At 51.9% G+C, this 17,709-nt stretch overlaps 1 protein-coding gene across 1 annotated transcript in view; it reads right to left on the reverse strand.

Annotated features, from left to right (window-relative positions):
- TMEM201 (transmembrane protein 201) overlaps window positions 1-15,260 on the reverse strand; it is a 48,111-nt gene extending 32,851 nt beyond the window's left edge. Inside the window, exon 1 of the mRNA XM_088457148.1 lies at window positions 15,027-15,260. Coding sequence (XP_088313274.1) covers window positions 15,027-15,118 — 92 coding nt within the window. The 5' untranslated portion in view covers window positions 15,119-15,260. The remainder of the gene's footprint in view (window positions 1-15,026) is intronic.
- Window positions 15,261-17,709: the final 2,449 nt, after the last annotated feature.

Here is a 17,709-nt window from a genome sequence, read left to right on the forward strand (position 1 = left end):
ACTCCTCTTATATGGAAGTGGTGGATTGGCAGACTAAAGGAGCGTACACACTGGGCGATTAAAGTGGACGACTGAACGATAACGTTATCGTTCATTTTAGCGTCCATTTTCAAAACGATGAACGACCAACGATGTGCATTCCCGCTGGTCGTTTAGACGGTGTAATGGTTAGCATTACTGCCTCACAGCACTGAGGTTGTGGGTTTGATTCCCACTACGGCCTTAACTGTGTGGAGTTTGTATATTCTCCCTGTGCTTGCGTGGGTTTCCTCCCACACTCCAAAAATATACTAGTCGGTTAATTGGCACCTAACAAAAATAAACCCTAGTGTGTATGTGTGTGAGCAAGTGATAGGGAATATAGAGTGTAAGCTACATTGGGGCAGGGACTGATGTGAATGGCCAAATACTCTCTGTAAAGCACTGCGGAATATGTGTGCGCTATTTAAGTAACCGGTAAATAAATAAATCTATCATCGTACAAACTGACGATAATGTCAGGGTCAGCATGTTAGGGGATGATTCTGCACTAAACGACTGCTCGTAGGCACGTCACAGACAGACAAACGACTGCTCGTAGGCACGTCACAGACAGACAAACGACTGCTCGTAGGCACGTCACAGACAGACAAACGACTGCTCGTAGGCACGTCACAGACAAACGACTTCACGATTACAATGTGGTAACTGTGCAGTCTTTTGCCTGTCCTTTAGTGGATGTGCCTTTACATTAAGGAGGCAATTGCTGTGGATAGTCATATAGGAGTATAGTGGGGAGACTTTCTATAACCCCAATAAAGGCACCAGCCTTGCACATCGGAGTCATCCTGCTATAATAGAAAACACCCCACGGACAGGGTGATATCTGGAGGTGTAAAGTCATTTAGACAAGACACTGTTCATGTGGACTGTAGAATGTTTTATCAAAAGGCACAAAGGTCAGTCAGGGTCATTTTAGTGGTTATTACGTTTTCAAAGTAAACAGACTTTAGCAATGATAACATGTATCCTCCATCGCTAGCTGTACAGGGGCTAAAGGAGCTATAGCTGGCAGCATCCTCACTGTTGTCCTGTACAGTGACCTGTATCCTCGCTAGCTGTACAGGGGCTAAAGGATCTATATCTGGCAGCATCCTCACTGTTGTGTTGTACAGTGACATGTATCCTCGCTAGCTGTGTAGGGGCTATAGGAGCTATAGCTGGCACATCCTCACTGTTGTCCTGTACAGTGACATGTATCCTCGCTAGCTGTGTAGGGGCTAAAGGAGCTATAGCTGGCAGCATCCTCACTGTTGTCCTGTACAGTGACGTGTATCCTCGCTAGCTGTGTAGGGGCTATAGGAGCTATAGCTGGCACATCCTCACTGTTGTCCTGTACAGTGACCTGTATCCTCGCTAGCTGTACAGGGGCTAAAGGAGCTATAGCTGGCAGCATCCTCACTGTTGTCTTGTTCAGTGACGTGTATCCTCGCTAGCTGTGTAGGGACTATAGGAGCTATAGCTGGCAGCATCCTCACTGTTGTGTTGTACAGTGACATGTATCCTCGCTAGCTGTGTAGGGGCTATAGGAGCTATAGCTGGCACATCCTCACTGTTGTCCTGTACAGTGACCTGTATCCTCGCTAGCTGTGTTGGCTAAAGGAGCTATAGCTGGCAGCATCCTCACTGTTGTCTTGAACAGTGACCTGCATCCTCGCTAGCTGTACAGGGGCTAAAGGATCTATAGCTGGCAGCATCCTCACTGTTGTCCTGTACAGTGACCTGTATCCTCGCTAGCTGTGTTGGCTAAAGGAGCTATAGCTGGCAGCATCCTCACTGTTGTCCTGTACAGTGACCTGTATCATCACTAGCTGTGTAGGGGCTAAAGGAGCTATAGCTGGCAGCATCCTCACTGTTGTCCTGTACAGTGACCTGTATCCTCGCTAGCTGTACAGGGGCTAAAGGAGCTATAGCTGGCAGCATCCTCACTGTTGTCCTGTACAGTGACCTGTATCCTCGCTAGCTGTACAGGCCCTAAAGGAGCTATAGCTGGCAGCATCCTCACTGTTGTCTTGTACAGTGACATGCATCATCGCTAGCTGTGTAGGGGCTAAAGGAGCTATAGCTGGCAGCATCCTCACTGTTGTCTTGTTCAGTGACCTGTATCCTCGCTAGCTGTGTAGTATAGGGGCTAAAGGAGCTATAGCTGGCAGCATCCTCACTGTTGTGTTGTACAGTGACATGTATCCTCGCTAGCTGTGTAGGGGCTAAAGGAGCTATAGCTGGCACATCCTCACTGTTGTCCTGTACAGTGACATGCATCATCGCGAGCTGTACAGGGGCTAAAGGATCTATAGCTGGCAGCATCCTCACTGTTGTCCTGTACAGTGACCTGTATCCTCGCTAGCTGTGTAGGGGCTAAAGGAGCTATAGCTGGCAGCATCCTCACTGTTGGCTTCTACAGTGACATGTATCATCATTAGCTGTACAGGGGCTAAAGGAGCTATAGCTGGCAGCATCCTCACTGTTGTCTTGTTCAGTGACCTGTATCCTCGCTAGCTGTGTAGTATAGGGGCTAAAGGAGCTATAGCTGGCAGCATCCTCACTGTTGTCTTGTTCAGTGACATGTATCCTCGCTAGCTGTGCAGGGGCTAAAGGAGCTATAGCTGGCAGCATCCTCACTGTTGTCTTGTTCAGTGACATGTATCCTCGCTAGCTGTGCAGGGGCTAAAGGAGCTATAGCTGGCAGCATCCTCACTGTTGTCTTGTACAGTGACAGGTATCCTCGCTAGCTGTGTAGTATAGGGGCTAAAGGAGCTATAGCTGGCAGCATCCTCACTGTTGCCCTGTACAGTGACCTGTATCATCGCTAGCTGTACAGGGGCTAAAGGAGCTATAGCTGGCAGCATCCTCACTGTTGTCTTGTTCAGTGACCTGTATCCTCGCTAGCTGTGTAGTATAGGGGCTAAAGGAGCTATAGCTGGCAGCATCCTCACTGTTGTCTTGTTCAGTGACCTGTATCCTCGCTAGCTGTGTTGGCTAAAGGAGCTATAGCTGGCAGCATCCTCACTGTTGTCCTGTACAGTGACCTGTATCCTCGCTAGCTGTGTAGGGGCTAAAGGAGCTATAGCTGGCAGCATCCTCACTGTTGTCCTGTACAGTGACATGCATCATCGCTAGCTGTACAGGGGCTAAAAGCTCTATAGCTGGCAGCATCCTCACTGTTGTCTTGTACAGTGACCTGTATCCTCGCTAGCTGTACAGGGGCTAAAGGAGCTATAGCTGGCAGCATCCTCACTGTTGTCTTGTTCAGTGACCTGTATCCTCGCTAGCTGTGTAGTATAGGGGCTAAAGGAGCTATAGCTGGCAGCATCTTCACTGTTGTCTTGTTCAGTGACCTGTATCCTCGCTAGCTGTGTAGTATAGGGGCTAAAGGAGCTATAGCTGGCAGCATCCTCACTGTTGTCCTGTACAGTGACATGTATCATCGCTAGCTGTACAGGGGCTAAAGGAGCTATACCTGGCAGCATCCTCACTGTTGTCCTGTACAGTGACATGTATCCTCGCTAGCTGTGTAGGGGCTAAAGGAGCTATAGCTGGCAGCATCCTCACTGTTGTCCTGTACAGTGACATGTATCATCGCTAGCTGTACAGGGGCTAAAGGAGCTATAGCTGGCAGCATCCTCACTGTTGTCCTGTACAGTGACATGTATCATCGCTAGCTGTACAGGGGCTAAAGGAGCTATAGCTGGCAGCATCCTCACTGTTGTCTTGTACAGTGACCTGTATCATCGCTAGCTGTGTAGTATAGGGGCTAAAGGAGCTATAGCTGGCAGCATCCTCACTGTTGTCTTGTACAGTGACATGTATCCTCGCTAGCTGTGTAGTATAGGGGCTAAAGGAGCTATAGCTGGCAGCATCCTCACTGTTGTCTTGTTCAGTGACCTGTATCCTCGCTAGCTGTGTAGTATAGGGGATAAAGGAGCTATAGCTGGCAGCATCCTCACTGTTGTCTTGTTCAGTGACCTGTATCCTCGCTAGCTGTGTTGGCTAAAGGAGCTATAGCTGGCAGCATCCTCACTGATGTCCTGTACAGTGACATGTATCATCGCTAGCTGTACAGGGGCTAAAGGAGCTATATCTGGCAGCATCCTCACTGTTGTCTTGTACAGTGACCTGTATCCTCGCTAGCTGTGTAGTATAGGGGCTAAAAGAGCTATAGCTGGCACATCCTCACTGTTGTCTTGTACAGTGACATGTATCCTCGCTAGCTTTGTATGGGGCTAAAGGAGCTATAGCTGGCAGCATCCTCACTTTTGTCTTGTACAGTGACATGTATCCTCGCTAGCTGTGTAGGGGCTAAAGGATCTATAGCTGGCAGCATCCTCACTGCTGTCTTGTACAGTGACAGGTATCCTCGCTAGCTGTGTAGTATAGGGGCTAAAGGAGCTATAGCTGGCAGCATCCTCACTGTTGTCCTGTACAGTGACCTGTATCCTTGCTAGCTGTGTAGGGGCTAAAGGATCTATAGCTGGCAGCATCCTCACTGCTGTCTTGTACAGTGACAGGTATCCTCGCTAGCTGTGTAGTATAGGGGCTAAAGGAGCTATAGCTGGCAGCATCCTCACTGTTGTCTTGTACAGTGACCTGTATCCTCGCTAGCTGTGTAGGGGCTAAAGGAGCTATAGCTGGCAGCATCCTCACTGTTGTCCTGTACAGTGACCTGTATCCTCGCTAGCTGTGTAGGGGCTAAAGGATCTATATCTGGCAGCATCCTCACTGTTGTGTTGTACAGTGACATGTATCCTCGCTAGCTGTGTAGGGGCTATAGGAGCTATAGCTGGCACATCCTCACTGTTGTCCTGTACAGTGACATGTATCCTCGCTAGCTGTGTAGGGGCTAAAGGAGCTATAGCTGGCAGCATCCTCACTGTTGTCCTGTACAGTGACGTGTATCCTCGCTAGCTGTGTAGGGGCTATAGGAGCTATAGCTGGCACATCCTCACTGTTGTCCTGTACAGTGACCTGTATCCTCGCTAGCTGTACAGGGGCTAAAGGAGCTATAGCTGGCAGCATCCTCACTGTTGTCTTGTTCAGTGACGTGTATCCTCGCTAGCTGTGTAGGGACTATAGGAGCTATAGCTGGCAGCATCCTCACTGTTGTGTTGTACAGTGACATGTATCCTCGCTAGCTGTGTAGGGGCTATAGGAGCTATAGCTGGCACATCCTCACTGTTGTCCTGTACAGTGACCTGTATCCTCGCTAGCTGTGTTGGCTAAAGGAGCTATAGCTGGCAGCATCCTCACTGTTGTCTTGAACAGTGACCTGCATCCTCGCTAGCTGTACAGGGGCTAAAGGATCTATAGCTGGCAGCATCCTCACTGTTGTCCTGTACAGTGACCTGTATCCTCGCTAGCTGTGTTGGCTAAAGGAGCTATAGCTGGCAGCATCCTCACTGTTGTCCTGTACAGTGACCTGTATCATCACTAGCTGTGTAGGGGCTAAAGGAGCTATAGCTGGCAGCATCCTCACTGTTGTCCTGTACAGTGACCTGTATCCTCGCTAGCTGTACAGGGGCTAAAGGAGCTATAGCTGGCAGCATCCTCACTGTTGTCCTGTACAGTGACCTGTATCCTCGCTAGCTGTACAGGCCCTAAAGGAGCTATAGCTGGCAGCATCCTCACTGTTGTCTTGTACAGTGACATGCATCATCGCTAGCTGTGTAGGGGCTAAAGGAGCTATAGCTGGCAGCATCCTCACTGTTGTCTTGTTCAGTGACCTGTATCCTCGCTAGCTGTGTAGTATAGGGGCTAAAGGAGCTATAGCTGGCAGCATCCTCACTGTTGTGTTGTACAGTGACATGTATCCTCGCTAGCTGTGTAGGGGCTAAAGGAGCTATAGCTGGCACATCCTCACTGTTGTCCTGTACAGTGACATGCATCATCGCGAGCTGTACAGGGGCTAAAGGATCTATAGCTGGCAGCATCCTCACTGTTGTCCTGTACAGTGACCTGTATCCTCGCTAGCTGTGTAGGGGCTAAAGGAGCTATAGCTGGCAGCATCCTCACTGTTGGCTTCTACAGTGACATGTATCATCATTAGCTGTACAGGGGCTAAAGGAGCTATAGCTGGCAGCATCCTCACTGTTGTCTTGTTCAGTGACCTGTATCCTCGCTAGCTGTGTAGTATAGGGGCTAAAGGAGCTATAGCTGGCAGCATCCTCACTGTTGTCTTGTTCAGTGACATGTATCCTCGCTAGCTGTGCAGGGGCTAAAGGAGCTATAGCTGGCAGCATCCTCACTGTTGTCTTGTACAGTGACAGGTATCCTCGCTAGCTGTGTAGTATAGGGGCTAAAGGAGCTATAGCTGGCAGCATCCTCACTGTTGCCCTGTACAGTGACCTGTATCATCGCTAGCTGTACAGGGGCTAAAGGAGCTATAGCTGGCAGCATCCTCACTGTTGTCTTGTTCAGTGACCTGTATCCTCGCTAGCTGTGTAGTATAGGGGCTAAAGGAGCTATAGCTGGCAGCATCCTCACTGTTGTCTTGTTCAGTGACCTGTATCCTCGCTAGCTGTGTTGGCTAAAGGAGCTATAGCTGGCAGCATCCTCACTGTTGTCCTGTACAGTGACCTGTATCCTCGCTAGCTGTGTAGGGGCTAAAGGAGCTATAGCTGGCAGCATCCTCACTGTTGTCCTGTACAGTGACATGCATCATCGCTAGCTGTACAGGGGCTAAAAGCTCTATAGCTGGCAGCATCCTCACTGTTGTCTTGTACAGTGACCTGTATCCTCGCTAGCTGTACAGGGGCTAAAGGAGCTATAGCTGGCAGCATCCTCACTGTTGTCTTGTTCAGTGACCTGTATCCTCGCTAGCTGTGTAGTATAGGGGCTAAAGGAGCTATAGCTGGCAGCATCTTCACTGTTGTCTTGTTCAGTGACCTGTATCCTCGCTAGCTGTGTAGTATAGGGGCTAAAGGAGCTATAGCTGGCAGCATCCTCACTGTTGTCCTGTACAGTGACATGTATCATCGCTAGCTGTACAGGGGCTAAAGGAGCTATACCTGGCAGCATCCTCACTGTTGTCCTGTACAGTGACATGTATCATCGCTAGCTGTACAGGGGCTAAAGGAGCTATAGCTGGCAGCATCCTCACTGTTGTCCTGTACAGTGACATGTATCATCGCTAGCTGTACAGGGGCTAAAGGAGCTATAGCTGGCAGCATCCTCACTGTTGTCTTGTACAGTGACCTGTATCATCGCTAGCTGTGTAGTATAGGGGCTAAAGGAGCTATAGCTGGCAGCATCCTCACTGTTGTCTTGTACAGTGACATGTATCCTCGCTAGCTGTGTAGTATAGGGGCTAAAGGAGCTATAGCTGGCAGCATCCTCACTGTTGTCTTGTTCAGTGACCTGTATCCTCGCTAGCTGTGTAGTATAGGGGATAAAGGAGCTATAGCTGGCAGCATCCTCACTGTTGTCTTGTTCAGTGACCTGTATCCTCGCTAGCTGTGTTGGCTAAAGGAGCTATAGCTGGCAGCATCCTCACTGATGTCCTGTACAGTGACATGTATCATCGCTAGCTGTACAGGGGCTAAAGGAGCTATATCTGGCAGCATCCTCACTGTTGTCTTGTACAGTGACCTGTATCCTCGCTAGCTGTGTAGTATAGGGGCTAAAAGAGCTATAGCTGGCACATCCTCACTGTTGTCTTGTACAGTGACATGTATCCTCGCTAGCTTTGTATGGGGCTAAAGGAGCTATAGCTGGCAGCATCCTCACTTTTGTCTTGTACAGTGACATGTATCCTCGCTAGCTGTGTAGGGGCTAAAGGATCTATAGCTGGCAGCATCCTCACTGCTGTCTTGTACAGTGACAGGTATCCTCGCTAGCTGTGTAGTATAGGGGCTAAAGGAGCTATAGCTGGCAGCATCCTCACTGTTGTCCTGTACAGTGACCTGTATCCTTGCTAGCTGTGTAGGGGCTAAAGGATCTATAGCTGGCAGCATCCTCACTGCTGTCTTGTACAGTGACATGTATCCTCGCTAGCTTTGTATGGGGCTAAAGGAGCTATAGCTGGCAATATCCTCACTGTTGTCCTGTACAGTGACCTGTATCCTCGCTAGCTGTGTAGGGGCTAAAGGATCTATAGCTGGCAACATCCTCACTGCTGTCTTGTACAGTGACAGGTATCCTCGCTAGCTGTGTAGTATAGGGGCTAAAGGAGCTATAGCTGGCAGCATCCTCACTGTTGTCTTGTACAGTGACCTGTATCCTCGCTAGCTGTGTAGGGGCTAAAGGAGCTATAGCTGGCAGCATCCTCACTGTTGTCTTGTACAGTGACCTGTATCCTCGCTAGCTGTGTAGGGGCTAAAGGAGCTATAGCTGGCAGTATCCTCACTGTTGTCTTGTACAGTGACCTGTATCCTCGCTAGCTGTGTAGTATAGGGGCTAAAGGAGCTATAGCTGGCAGCATCCTCACTGTTGTCCTGTACAGTGACCTGTATCCTCGCTAGCTGTGTAGGGGCTAAAGGATCTATAGCTGGCAGCATCCTCACTGTTGTCTTCTACAGTGACATGTATCATCATTAGCTGTGTAGTATAGGGGCTAAAGGAGCTATATCTGGCAGCATCCTCACTGTTGTCCTGTACAGTGACCTGTATCATCACTAGCTGTGTAGGGGCTATAGGAGCTATAGCTGGCAGCATCCTCACTGTTGTCCTGTACAGTGACCTGTATCATCGCTAGCTGTGTAGTATAGGGGCTAAAGGATCTATAGCTGGCAGCATCCTCACTGTTGTCCTGTACAATGACATGTATCCTCGCTAGCTGTGTAGTATAGGGGCTAAAGGAGCTATAGCTGGCACATCCTCACTGTTGTCCTGTACAGTGACATGTATCATCGCTAGCTGTACAGGGGCTAAAGGATCTATAGCTGGCAGCATCCTCACTGCTGTCTTGTACAGTGACATGTATCCTCGCTAGCTGTGTAGGGGCTAAAGGAGCTATAGCTGGCAGCATCCTCACTGCTGTCTTGTACAGTGACATGTATCCGCGCTAGCTGTGTAGGGGCTAAAGGAGCTATAGCTGGCAACAGCCCTACTCTGGTCAAATTTCTGCTCACTTCTCAGGAGGGAGAGGACAGGAATCCGCAATAAGAAATGGGCGGGCGCAGCACTCGTGCCCAGCAGCGCAAACAATCGAATAGCTCCCGTCAGTTTAGATGGGAGCCACGGCCGTGGAAAAAAAAAAAAAAATGAATCCTCCCCACCCCAAGATGTTGTTACAGACATCAATAATCAGCATAATAAATACAACCCGGACTATCACCTGCGCAGCTACAAAATGGTAATACCATTGAAGGCGGAGGCATGCTACAAATTACAGATATGGAAGTAGGACTTCTACCTGCAATCTCCTGTCAACATCTCAAATACATTTTGTTGCTGTCCTATGACAGATTAGCATGCAGCTAATAGATAGGCAAAAAACATTAAAAATAAATAATTATGTTACCGTCCACAGCTTACAGGTGTTACTAAAGGAAAGTCTGTAATGCAGAACTCGTCAGGTTACTAAAGGAAAGTCTGTAATGCAGAACTCGTCAGGTTACTAAAGGAAAGTCTGTAATGCAGAACTTTTCATGTTACCATACCCCTTTCAGACATCTCGAGAATCCTGGGAATTTGGCCTGCCTCAGCCAAATTCCCGGGTAGCCAAGTCTGTCTGAAAGGTACCTACCCGGGAACGCGTTCCCGGGTAGCCGCCTCTGCAATCGACCAGGGTTTTACCCGGGACTTAAGTCCTGGGAAATTACTCTGCTTCTGTCTGAATGGTGCTACCCGGGAATTTACTACTCCTGGGCTGCACCAAGCAGCTTTTACATTGACAGCGCAGAGCGTCCTATAGGACGCTCTGCGCTGCTGCTCAGCACCCCCCGCGCCGGTGGCGCTGACAACCGAGTCAGCGACCATGGCCGGGTCCTCACACCGGCGCTGGAGACCGTCGGTGGTTCGCAGCCACAGCGGGCCACCCGCATGCCCGCTGGACCACCAGGGTAGATAGGAGTTATTATATTAACTATTGAATAGAGGCTGCACTTTGATTGGACGGCTGCCTGCTGCATGATGATGACATCATCAGCGGCAGCCGGAGAGGCAGGTAATATTTAAAACTAAAAAACCTGGCTTATGTCTGAAAGGGGTCTACCTGTGAATTTCCCGGGTAGACACTGTAGTGTGAAAGGGGGGTCTCGACCAAATACCCGGGAATTTGCACAGGAGAAATTCCCGGGTCTGAGCAGGAAATTTCCCGGGTCGTATGTCTGAAAGGGGTATTAAGGAAAGTCTGTAATCCAGAACTTGTCAGTCAAGTAGCAGCAACAATATTTTTCACAATTTAAGACGGGTGATTTCAGGCAGAGGTCCTCTCTCCAGCATTGGGGAGTCCTTCTAACAAGTATTAGTACCAGACAAATGGCTTTCACCCAGGCGACATTGTTTCTGTAATAACTAATAGGCAATGCATTTTGCCAAGCAGTTGTAGGGAAACACATGTTATTAGCATGGATAATGTGACAAATGGATATGCAGGGAACAAAGGGGAACAGTCAGAAGGTCCCTAATCCTTGGCTGCCTCACATAGCTCTAATGTCGCTAAGATCTGGGCAGCTGTGCATTATACATAATGACAGGCACAACACAGATGCCAAAGGGGCGCCACATTATAATATAGATGGGCCATTATACATCGGCCGGCACTAGCACCGGTGGATTCAAGCAGTAAAGTCAGAACGTAGTCACAGACACTGACCAATCCCCACAGCGCTGCAAGAAACAGGCCAACGCAATAGTTACATATTCTGACTAATAGAAGACAAATGTAAAGGGGAAAACCTCAAATAAGCATAAAAATAAGCATGATCATATAAAGAAAAGCATAAACCGTGTGTAACATGATAATAACCACGAGCCAAATGTAATAGGGTGAGAGTATAGAAAATGTGAGAGTTTGGCAGTAACCTCTCTCACTAATACATTGATCGAGTTGTATTTTAAAAACAGGAAACACCCGGATGAGAGTTTATATCTTGAGAGTTTTCTGAGTCTGAAAAACATGCAAGTATGCTCAGGGGGAGGGGGACGGGACGGGACGGACGACGACACACTTAGGGTTAGGCACTCCCCCCGGGAGTTTAGGGTTAGGCTAGGGGAAGAGAGGGTTAGGCACCCCCCCAGGGGACTTGGGTTTAGGTTAAGGCACTTGGGGGGGGGGGGGGGGAGGTTAGGGTTAGGTAACCCTAAGGGAGGGCTAGGGTTAGGGGGTAGAATAGGGTAGGAAATACTTACCTTGGGACGATCTGGATTTTCACTGCTGCCGGGATGCCACTGTTGGGATTTGCTCTGCTGCCCGCAATCATACTGAATCCAGTTTGCTCTGTTCTGTGACTATTACATTGGCTAAGTTTCCATGTTCTGTGACTTTATAACATTGGTCCGAGCCCTTTAAACTCAGCCAATTAGGTGCGACGGGCCGTTGCAACGGCGTTAAAACGCCGGCAACGGACTGCCACATCGCACCCCGACTCGCCACTGAATTCGCCTGACTTTGCTCGCTGCCCCGCACTTTCAGGCGAATCCAGGCGGCCATCAAGCACACGCGAGTACATCGCACCTAATTGGATCGAGCCCTAAGAATGTGACAGTTTTCTCTCACCCTATTACATTTGTCCCCAGATCTGATAGCACAGCCAAACCAACACCAGCTGCCCAAGCAGTGACAATGTTATCTATGCACCCGTGCTGGTCATTAACATGCAAAGAGCACTCAGTATCTAATCACAAATGTGTGCATTGCCAGGGAACACATACACATGTACCCGCTCCTCACCACGGTTATTATGGGAACACATACACATGTACCCGCTCCTCACCACGGTTATTATGGGAACACATACACATGTACCCGCTCCTCACCACGGTTATTATGGGAACACATACACATGTACCCGCTCCTCACCACGGTTATTATGGGAACACATACACATGTACCCGCTCCTCACCACGGTTATTATGGGAACACATACACATGTACCCGCTCCTCACCACGGTTATTATGGGAACACACACACATGTACCCGCTCCTCACCACGGTTATTATGGGAACACATACACATGTACCCGCTCCTCACCACGGTTATTATGGGAACACATACACATGTACCCGCTCCTCACCACGGTTATTATGGGAACACATACACATGTACCCGCTCCTCACCACGGTTATTATGGGAACACACACATGTACCCGCTCCTCACCACGGTTATTATGGGAACACATACACATGTACCCGCTCCTCACCACGGTTATTATGGGAACACACACACATGTACCCGCTCCTCACCACGGTTATTATGGGAACACACACACATGTACCCGCTCCTCACCACGGTTATTATGGGAACACACACACATGTACCCGCTCCTCACCACGGTTATTATGGGAACACACACACATGTACCCGCTCCTCACCACGGTTATTATGGGAACACACACACATGTACCCGCTCCTCACCACGGTTATTATGGGAACACATACACATGTACCCGCTCCTCACCACGGTTATTATGGGAACACATACACATGTACCCGCTCCTCACCACGGTTATTATGGGAACACACACACATGTACCCGCTCCTCACCACGGTTATTATGGGAACACACACACACACGTACCCGCTCACCACGGTTATTATGGGAACACACACACATACCCGCTCCTCACCACGGTTATTATGGGAACACATACACATGTACCCGCTCCTCACCACGGTTATTATGGGAACACATACACGTACCCGCTCCTCACCACGGTTATTATGGGAACACATACACGTACCCGCTCCTCACCACGGTTATTATGGGAACACACACACACACATGTACCCGCTCACCACGGTTATTATGGGAACACACACACATACCAGCTCCTCACCACGGTTATTATGGGAACACACACACATACCCGCTCCTCACCACGGTTATTATGGGAACACATACACATGTACCCGCTCACCACGGTTATTATGGGAACACATACACGTACCCGCTCCTCACCACGGTTATTATGGGAACACATACACATGTACCCGCTCCTCACCACGGTTATTATGGGAACACATACACATGTACCCGCTCCTCACCACGGTTATTATGGGAACACATACACATGTACCCGCTCCTCACCACGGTTATTATGGGAACACATACACATGTACCCGCTCCTCACCACGGTTATTATGGGAACACATACACATGTACCCGCTCCTCACCACGGTTATTATGGGAACACATACACATGTACCCGCTCCTCACCACGGTTATTATGGGAACACATACACATGTACCCGCTCCTCACCACGGTTATTATGGGAACACATACACATGTACCCGCTCCTCACCACGGTTATTATGGGAACACACACACATGTACCCGCTCCTCACCACGGTTATTATGGGAACACATACACATGTACCCGCTCCTCACCACAGTTATTATGGGAACACATACACATGTACCCGCTCCTCACCACGGTTATTATGGGAACACATACACATGTACCCGCTCCTCACCACGGTTATTATGGGAACACATACACATGTACCCGCTCCTCACCACGGTTATTATGGGAACACATACACATGTACCCGCTCCTCACCACGGTTATTATGGGAACACACACACATGTACCCGCTCCTCACCACGGTTATTATGGGAACACACACACATGTACCCGCTCCTCACCACGGTTATTATGGGAACACATACACATGTACCCGCTCCTCACCACGGTTATTATGGGAACACATACACACGTACCCGCTCCTCACCACGGTTATTATGGGAACACATACACGTACCCGCTCCTCACCACGGTTATTATGGGAACACATACACATGTACCCGCTCCTCACCACGGTTATTATGGGAACACACACACATGTACCCGCTCCTCACCACGGTTATTATGGGAACACACACACGTACCCGCTCCTCACCATGGTTATCATGTGCCAGGGGTGAGGGATGGAAGACATTCCCGGGTAACAGTAGCAAGTGTTTCGTTTATTGGGGTAGCCAGGTAGCAGGAGCATATTCTAGGGGTGACAGGAGCGGGTGAGGAGTGATATTCAAATGTCAGGTGTCCTGTTGGAGGGGTGACAGACATTCCCAGGACAGGAGCATGTATCTGGTGTGTAGTGTGACAGCCATTCCTGGGTGACAGGAGCGGGCACCACAGCTGAGGACTGACAGGAGCGGGCACCACGGGTGAGGACTGACAGGAGCGGGCACCACGGGTGAGGACTGACAGGAGCGGGCACCACGGGTGAGGACTGACAGGAGCGGGCACCACGGGTGAGGACTGACATGCATATGTCAGGTGACCTGTTGGAGGGGTGACAGACATTTCCGGGTGACGGGGGCCTGTGGCAGGCACGAGGGGTGGCAGGAGCGGGCACGAGGGGTGAGGGGTGGCAGGAGCGGGCACGAGGGGTGGCAGGAGCGGGCACGAGGGGTGGCAGGAGCGGGCACGAGGGGTGGCAGGAGCGGGCACGAGGGGTGGCAGGAGCGGGCACGAGGGGTGGCAGGAGCGGGCACGAGGGGTGAGGGGTGGCAGGAGCGGGCACGAGGGGTGGCAGGAGCGGGCACGAGGGGTGGCAGGAGCGGGCACGAGGGGTGAGGGGTGGCAGGAGCGGGCACGAGGGGTGAGGGGTGGCAGGAGCGGGCACGAGGGGTGAGGGGTGGCAGAAGGGGGTGTGGGAAGTGAGGGTGTGCCGGATAAAAGTCATTAGCGGTGTCAGGTACTGGGGGGTTTCCCAGGGGATAGGTGAGCAAGGTGTAATGGGAACCAGGCGTCCGGTGTGGGGGTGACGGGAGCGGGCGTCAGGTGTGCGGGGTGACGGGAGCGGGTGACAGGACCACACACACCCCCCTCACGGTTACTCCCTCTCCCCCATCGGGTAACAAAGCCCCTCCGCTCACCTCCTCAGCAGCTTATAGACCAGCAGCCCGGTGAGCCCGGTGGTGGCGGCGGTGGCCAGGCCGGCCAGCGGCAGCAGGTTCCCGTCCTCCATGAGGTTACGGGCGGCGGGCGGCGGGCGGCGGGCGGCGGGCTGGATGGCGGGTGTCCTGTCCTCGGCGAGCACACAGCTTACTGTACGGAGCCCGCCAGCCAATCACAGCGCCCGCCCTGACCGCTCTACCAATCACAGCTGCGGGGCGGGGCCACGGCTTGGCGCACACGTGGGCGTCACTATCCTCCTCCGGGGGCGTCAGTCGTGAAAGGCCGAGATCGTGCGGGGGCTCCGGGGGGGGATTCTCCGATCTGTGACTCAGCCGGCATGTAGCCTAGTGACGTGCTGGTGACCGCGGCTGTGTCCCTCTGACCGGGGTCCGTTATTAGGGCTGTGTCGGGTGTCCCTCTGACCGGGGTCCGTTATTAGGGCTGTGTGTGGTGTCCCTCTGACCGGGGTCCGTTATTAGGGCTGTGTGTGGTGTCCCTCTGACCGGGGTCCGTTATTAGGGCTGTGTGTGGTGTCCCTCTGACCGGGGTCCGTTATTAGGGCTGTGTGTGGTGTCCCTCTGACCGGGGTCAGTTATTGGGGCTGTGTCGGGTGTCCCTCTGACCGAGGTCAGTTATTGGGGCTGTGTCGGGTGTCCCTCTGACCGAGGTCAGTTATTAGGGCTGTCGGGTGTCCCTCTGACCGGGGTCCGTTATTAGGGCTGTGTGTGGTGTCCCTCTGACCGGGGTCATTTATTGGGGCTGTGTCGGGTGTCCCTCTGACCGAGGTCACTTATTGGGGCTGTGTCTGTTGTCCCTCTGACCGAGGTCATTTATTGGGGCTGTGTCGGGTGTCCCTCTGACCGAGGTCAGTTATTGGGGCTGTGTCGGGTGTCCCTCTGACCGGGGTCAGTTATTGGGGCTGTGTCGGGTGTCCCTCTGACCGGGGTCACTTATTGGGGCTGTGTCGGGTGTCCCTCTGACCGGGGTCTGTTATTAGGGCTGTGTCGGGTGTCCCTCTGACCGGGGTCCGTTATTAGGGCTGTGTGTGGTGTCCCTCTGACCGGGGTCCGTTATTAGGGCTGTGTGTGGTGTCCCTCTGACCGGGGTCATTTATTGGGGCTGTGTCGGGTGTCCCTCTGACCGAGGTCACTTATTGGGGCTGTGTCTGTTGTCCCTCTGACCGAGGTCAGTTATTGGGGCTGTGTCGGGTGTCCCTCTGACCGGGGTCACTTATTGGGGCTGTGTCTGTTGTCCCTCTGACCGAGGTCATTTATTGGGGCTGTGTCGGGTGTCCCTCTGACCGAGGTCAGTTATTAGGGCTGTCGGGTGTCCCTCTGACCGGGGTCCGTTATTAGGGCTGTGTGTGGTGTCCCTCTGACCGGGGTCATTTATTGGGGCTGTGTCGGGTGTCCCTCTGACCGAGGTCACTTATTGGGGCTGTGTCTGTTGTCCCTCTGACCGAGGTCAGTTATTGGGGCTGTGTCGGGTGTCCCTCTGACCGGGGTCACTTATTGGGGCTGTGTCTGTTGTCCCTCTGACCAAGGTCAGTTATTGGGGCTGTGTCTGTTGTCCCTCTGACCGGGGTCCGTTATTGGGGCTGTGTCGGGTGTCCCTCTGACCGGGGTCCGTTATTGGGGCTGTGTCGGGTGTCCCTCTGACCGGGGTCACTTATTGGGGCTGTGTCGGGTGTCCCTCTGACCGGGGTCTGTTATTAGGGCTGTGTCGGGTGTCCCTCTGACCGGGGTCACTTATTGGGGCTGTGTCGGGTGTCCCTCTGACCGGGGTCTGTTATTAGGGCTGTGTCGGGTGTCCCTCTGACCGGGGTCCGTTATTAGGGCTGTGTGTGGTGTCCCTCTGACCGGGGTCCGTTATTAGGGCTGTGTGTGGTGTCCCTCTGACCGGGGTCATTTATTGGGGCTGTGTCGGGTGTCCCTCTGACCGAGGTCACTTATTGGGGCTGTGTCTGTTGTCCCTCTGACCGAGGTCAGTTATTGGGGCTGTGTCGGGTGTCCCTCTGACCGGGGTCACTTATTGGGGCTGTGTCTGTTGTCCCTCTGACCGAGGTCATTTATTGGGGCTGTGTCGGGTGTCCCTCTGACCGAGGTCAGTTATTAGGGCTGTCGGGTGTCCCTCTGACCGGGGTCCGTTATTAGGGCTGTGTGTGGTGTCCCTCTGACCGGGGTCATTTATTGGGGCTGTGTCGGGTGTCCCTCTGACCGAGGTCACTTATTGGGGCTGTGTCTGTTGTCCCTCTGACCGAGGTCAGTTATTGGGGCTGTGTCGGGTGTCCCTCTGACCGGGGTCACTTATTGGGGCTGTGTCTGTTGTCCCTCTGACCGAGGTCAGTTATTGGGGCTGTGTCTGTTGTCCCTCTGACCGGGGTCACTTATTGGGGCTGTGTCTGTTGTCCCTCTGACCGAGGTCATTTATTGGGGCTGTGTCGGGTGTCCCTCTGACCGAGGTCATTTATTGGGGCTGTGTCGGGTGTCCCTCTGACCGAGGTCAGTTATTGGGGCTGTGTCGGGTGTCCCTCTGACCGGGGTCCGTTATTGGGGCTGTGTCGGGTGTCCCTCTGACCGGGGTCACTTATTGGGGCTGTGTCGGGTGTCCCTCTGACCGGGGTCTGTTATTAGGGCTGTGTCGGGTGTCCCTCTGACCGGG

This window comes from Taudactylus pleione, unplaced genomic scaffold (genome assembly GCF_031769625.1).
Source record: "Taudactylus pleione unplaced genomic scaffold, aTauple2 ptg000740l, whole genome shotgun sequence".
Classification (NCBI taxonomy): Eukaryota; Metazoa; Chordata; class Amphibia; order Anura; family Myobatrachidae; genus Taudactylus; species Taudactylus pleione.